At 35.8% G+C, this 5231-nt stretch overlaps 1 protein-coding gene across 1 annotated transcript; it reads left to right on the forward strand.

The window, feature by feature from the left end:
- The first annotated feature begins 847 nt into the window (after window positions 1-847).
- LOC149577060 (uncharacterized) lies at window positions 848-2014 on the forward strand. The gene is made up of 2 exons (XM_089795715.1): window positions 848-1040; window positions 1416-2014. Exons 1-2 carry the CDS (start codon window positions 848-850, stop codon window positions 2012-2014), a joined length of 792 nt encoding a protein of 263 aa, XP_089651841.1.
- Window positions 2015-5231: the final 3217 nt, after the last annotated feature.

Here is a 5231-nt window from a genome sequence, read left to right on the forward strand (position 1 = left end):
TACAACAAAGTGGGGAACAATGGCATACAAAAGAATGCCATTCGAATTGTCTAATGCTGGAGCAATCTTTCAGAAAGCCATGGAAATGGCTTTTAGTAATCTGATGTATAGATTTGTCTTGGTCTATTTAGATGATGTCACTATTTATTCACAGAAAATAGCAGATCATATTGATCACCTAAGATAGATTTTTGAGTGTTGTAGAAAGTTTGGCATCTCATTAAACCCCAAAAAGAGTATATTTTTTGTGCATGAGGGGAAATTACTTGGATACATTGTATCTAAGTCAGGCATCACGGTGGACCCTGAACGAGTAGCAGCAATTCTGGAGTTGTCTTTACCCCAACACAAGAAAAGCCTTCAAAGTTTCATCGGCTGTATAAGTTTTGTGTGAAGATTTCTACCTGACATCGCAACTCTTCTCAAGCCATTAACAACCACGCTTAAAAATAATGTAGTTTTTGCATGGACAAAGGAAGCCAAAGAGAATTTTCAGGCCATTAAAGATGCATTAGCAGCAGCACCCGTCCTAATTAATCCTGACTTTAGTAAGGATTTTATTCTTTATGCATACTGTGGTTATGATGTGATTTTAGCTATGCTGGTACAGAAAAATGCAGAGGGATTGGAATAGCCAATCGCATTCTTTAGCAAAGGACTTGAAGAATATGAACAACGGTACAACTTTGTTGAAAAACATGTCCTTTCAGTTGTCAAAAGCCTTAAGAAATTCAGGCACTTGTTGATGCATAGCAATGTCATTTTGCATGTCACGCATCCAAGTGTCAAAGAGTTCCTCCTGAGTAAAGACTTGAATGAGAAGCATGCTAGTTGGATCACACGCGTCATGGAGTATGACATAGATATCCAAATAACCAAGCTGGTTAGAGGAAAGGGATTGTGTGAGCAAATCGCAGATAAAGATATTTCAGAGCTTGAGGAGCAAGAAAATGCTATTTTACTGATTGGCGCTATTGGAAACAATGACAGAACAACAAGCTGGTTACAGGATATGATACATTTTTTGAAAACTAGTCAATGTCTAGCCACCTTAAATTGAGCAAAGCGAAGATATTATCGCTTGCAATCAGTCCCTTTTGTGCTAATGAATGGCATTTTATACTGGAAAGACTTCAATGGAGTCCTTCTCAGATGCATAGATTTAGATCAAGTTGCTCAAATATTGCATGAATTTCATGATGGGCATTCAGGAGGACATTTTTCCCCTAGGACAACAGCCTATAAGATTCTTCAAGCTGGCTATTATTGGCCTGATTCGTTTAAAGACTTTCATGCACATGTTAGAAAATACGCTAAATGTGCCATGTTTGCAAGAAAAGAGAGGCTACTAGCTTTGCCCTTGTAGCCAATTAAGACAGAACAACCCTTTCAGAAATGGGGCGTTGATTTTATAGGGACCATTAACCCTCCATCAAGTGCGGGTCACAAGTGGATCATTACAACCACTGATTATTTCACACGCTGGACTAAAGCAACGGCATTAAAGGACCCAAATGAAATAGTAGTCCTAAGCTTTTATGATGACATTGTGAACAGATTTGGAGTACTAGATTCCATTATCTCTGATAATGCGCTTGCTTTCATTGGAATGAAAGTCACTAATTGGGATTTTAATCATGGAATATATCTTAGCACGAGCTCTAATTATTACCCACAGCGCAATGGATTAGCAAAATCTTCCAACAAGAACCTCATAAGGATCATCAAGCACAATTTGCAAGAGAATCAGAGAGATTGGTATTCAAAATTGAAAGCCGCCTTATGGGTTGACAGGATCACCCCAAAGCAAGTCATTGGAAACTCACCTTATAGGCTTGTATATGGGAAAGAGGCCAGATTGTCAATTGAGACAGAATTACCAGTGCTTGATCTTGCTACACAGCTAGTTCTATTTGAGGAAGGTGACCCTATGCTAGTGTGGTGTGCCCAATTGATGAAGCTAGAAGAAACCAGGAAAAAGGCCATGGAAGCCATGGAATATCAACAAATGTAGATAAAGAGGAACTTTGATAAAAGAGCTCGAGCTCGAGAATTCCATGTTGGTGACATGGTACTGAAATGGGATGTGCTAAAGAGTAGGCCTGGCCAGCACGGTAGTTTGATCATATGTGGGCTTAGGCCATTTCAGATTGTTGAATGCAAACAACATAATGCTTACCAACTAGCTACCATGGAAGGAGACATCCTACCAATCCCTGTGAATAGGATCCACCTCAAACTATGCTTTGAGGTATGAGTTTCAGTCCTACCTTGTACATACTAAGTTAGTTTCCCTTGTTTTCAATAAGTGTGTCTGCATTTAGTTTTGTTTTGTTTCTGTTCTAGGTTAGCTTCCTGTTTTATTTTGTAGTTTAGTTCAATTAAGTTGCTAGTTTATGTTGTTGAGCCGTCATATCCGCTCATTTCATTCATGCATGCATAAATATGTGTGATTAAACGCATACACATATCCAACATACACACACATGCACACATATATATCGCTGCAAATAAATGTATGGCTGCCAGCCATAAATATCTGCATACCCATGCGTATGCTACATACATGCATTCATTCAAACCCACACATTCACCCATACTCAAACCAAATGGTCGACTATGATAGTTTTGACACCTATAGTTGATACTTGAGTTCTAACCCTGCATATTCGTCAATTTAATAAGAGTTTCAAATCTTACTAAACTCATGTGCATGCATTAAAAACTGAACTAGCAACTTTAGAAGTTGCCTTATGTCAGGTCTAGGTGCTAGGAATGCATAATCAGACTCTATGCTCGATGAATAACGACAAATGGTCAAGTGTCAAGCAGGCAGAGGTCGCCAAAATGTTACCAAAATTTTACACATGCTAAAAATTTTACTCTAAGTAACATTGTAGAATGAAAACATACTTTTATATTCATTTATATTCCATCATTTTTGCAAATCATATATGAAATCACGAGCAAAAGAGGTACAATGTTCATTGTATAGATCATCAACTAATATGTACAATTTTCATTTTTTTTTTACAAAGTATGAAATGAATTGACATGTTGAAAGGAATAGATCTCACACAAGCCGTGAGTATAACTACTGTAGCTAACTTTCTTTCATAAAGGAATGCATACACTGATAGCATATATTTAAAAGAAATAAGTGAGAATAGAGATAACCAGACATTTTATGTTCCTTTGATTGGTTATGTGTTCTCGAGATCCCTGGTGTGCTCGTTCAGATCCAAGCTTTGCATTCTTCAGCAGCTGCAAAAAAATGAAAGAAAATGATATTAGATCCCAAAGGATCTAAGCAATGACTGCATATTTCTACCTCTACACATATTATCTGTGGATGCATTTCATTACAAAAGAAAATAAGCCATATTGAATGCAATACGGAAAGAAACCTCGAGTTCAATGCTAAAAATCTTTTTATAACAATGTTTTAAAGAAATGAAACAAAAGTCATTTGTGGGAGTCACGAGCCCGTGCTCGAGCCCTATAGGATGATATGTTTACAGGCAATGCATTTAAAAGTCACAGATACAACATGAAAGAATAATAACAGATCTTATTTTCGAACAGCATGGTGGCATTAGAAGACAAACTCAAGAGAAAACTAAGTCAGCATCATTGCTTCTGATCTATCCATGGAAAACATATCAATAAATACATAAAGAAAACATAGCTGATATAACAATTTTAAATGTTGGAAATGCTCACTGCTGTTGTTCAGAACTTGAAACAACTACTCAAAGACCAAAAAATATGCTATAGAGTCTAAATCAGAGAAGGGAATTTGGATGGGGCAAGTTGCAGATACTTATGTGGATTTAAATACTTTTAAAGCAGATCAAACATTTTCTATCAGTTGTAAATGAGCTTTTTCAGCACACAGATTGTACTATAACCATAATTGCTAGTTCAAGATATGTAGATTTGCCAATATTCAAAATGCAATTGTTGTAACAAATACAAGCAGAGGAGATAGAGAAAATCTCATCACAAAAACAACTTCCAGTAAAACCCATGGTGGATTCAAACAAAGAAAACCTTGCATATGGCATTAACATTGTATATTTGACCATGGAAATACATATAGATTCATAGAACAACAATGAAATCTAAGAAAAACTCGGAATGAGTTCCATTTATGCAGCAATCTCCAACATGTTTTCATGGCAGCTTCAAACCAGTAAGCTCAACAATGGAGTTTTCAAAACCAGAATATCAATGTATTTCATGTGCCATAAACAATCAACAAAATAGTTAACAAAACCCTCGATACACAAGTTTCCAGCTAGCAAAATCAAAATGAGAGCAAGAAAACAACCAAATGTTACCTCCACGATTTAACAATGGCGACAACAGCGCAAAACTCCAACATGTTTTCATGGCGACAAGATCTAGAAGATGAACAAAACAAATGCATCCGAACAGCAAGCTATTATTGCCATGTTTCCAGCGAGCTCAACATCAAGCAACAATAGCGACCAGTAAACCCTCACTTCTTCTTCATCGCAGATCCAGAAACTCCCAATTTTGTAAATGCGAAAATGACAAAGATGATTAGGGTATTCGAATAAGTATTCTACCCTTTTTCATTTTTAGAAAAAAATTTGGAGTCCGCGGATTTCTCATGGGATTCTAATCCCTTTTCATATTTGGTTTTAAGTGTAAAGGGGGGGGGGGGCTTATGTTTTCCCTTAAGAGTTTTTTTAAGATAATAGTGTTTTTAAAAAAAATTTGCATAGTTATTATTGTAAGAAATAATATTTAAATGAAAATTATTAATCATTTAATACTATTTTCTTATTCCAAATGCAAAATAACAAGGACATTATTTTATTATTTTCTTTTGCATAAATATACTATTGTAAAGGAAAAATTTAAATGATATAATTATAAATCATTTAAAGTATTTTCCTATTTTTAAATGAAAAAGGAGGTGTATCATCGAACTTCAGTGAGTCATCCTTTTCCCTTGTCATGGTATTAATTCAGAAAATCAATTAGAAATGTCTAGAAGGATTACAGTTGAGGAGTTATAGTATTTTGGAGACTCTTTAGAGTCTACTTAGAGATAATAACTATATTTATGAGGGGCAGTTATGATGATATTATGAGACCATGCCTTTGGGGCTATTTTGTACATCTTTTGAAGTCTTTTCAAAGACTCAAGTTTGGCTTTGGGGTTGAATTCGACCTAGCATTTATGGCTTTCAAAATGC

Source organism: Cupressus sempervirens, chromosome 1 (assembly GCF_028749045.1).
Source record: "Cupressus sempervirens isolate cs-2001-9-10 chromosome 1, ASM2874904v1, whole genome shotgun sequence".
Classification (NCBI taxonomy): Eukaryota; Viridiplantae; Streptophyta; class Pinopsida; order Cupressales; family Cupressaceae; genus Cupressus; species Cupressus sempervirens.

Bases quoted from the DNA above. Each gene is read 5' to 3' on its own strand.
- LOC149577060 (XM_089795715.1), top strand. From the start codon at position 848: ATGGAGTATGACATAGATATCCAAATAACCAAGCTGGTTAGAGGAAAG. The intron at 1,041-1,415 runs GTCTAGCCACCT...TTGATTTTATAG, and splicing joins TTTTTTGAAAACTAGTCAAT to GGACCATTAACCCTCCATCA.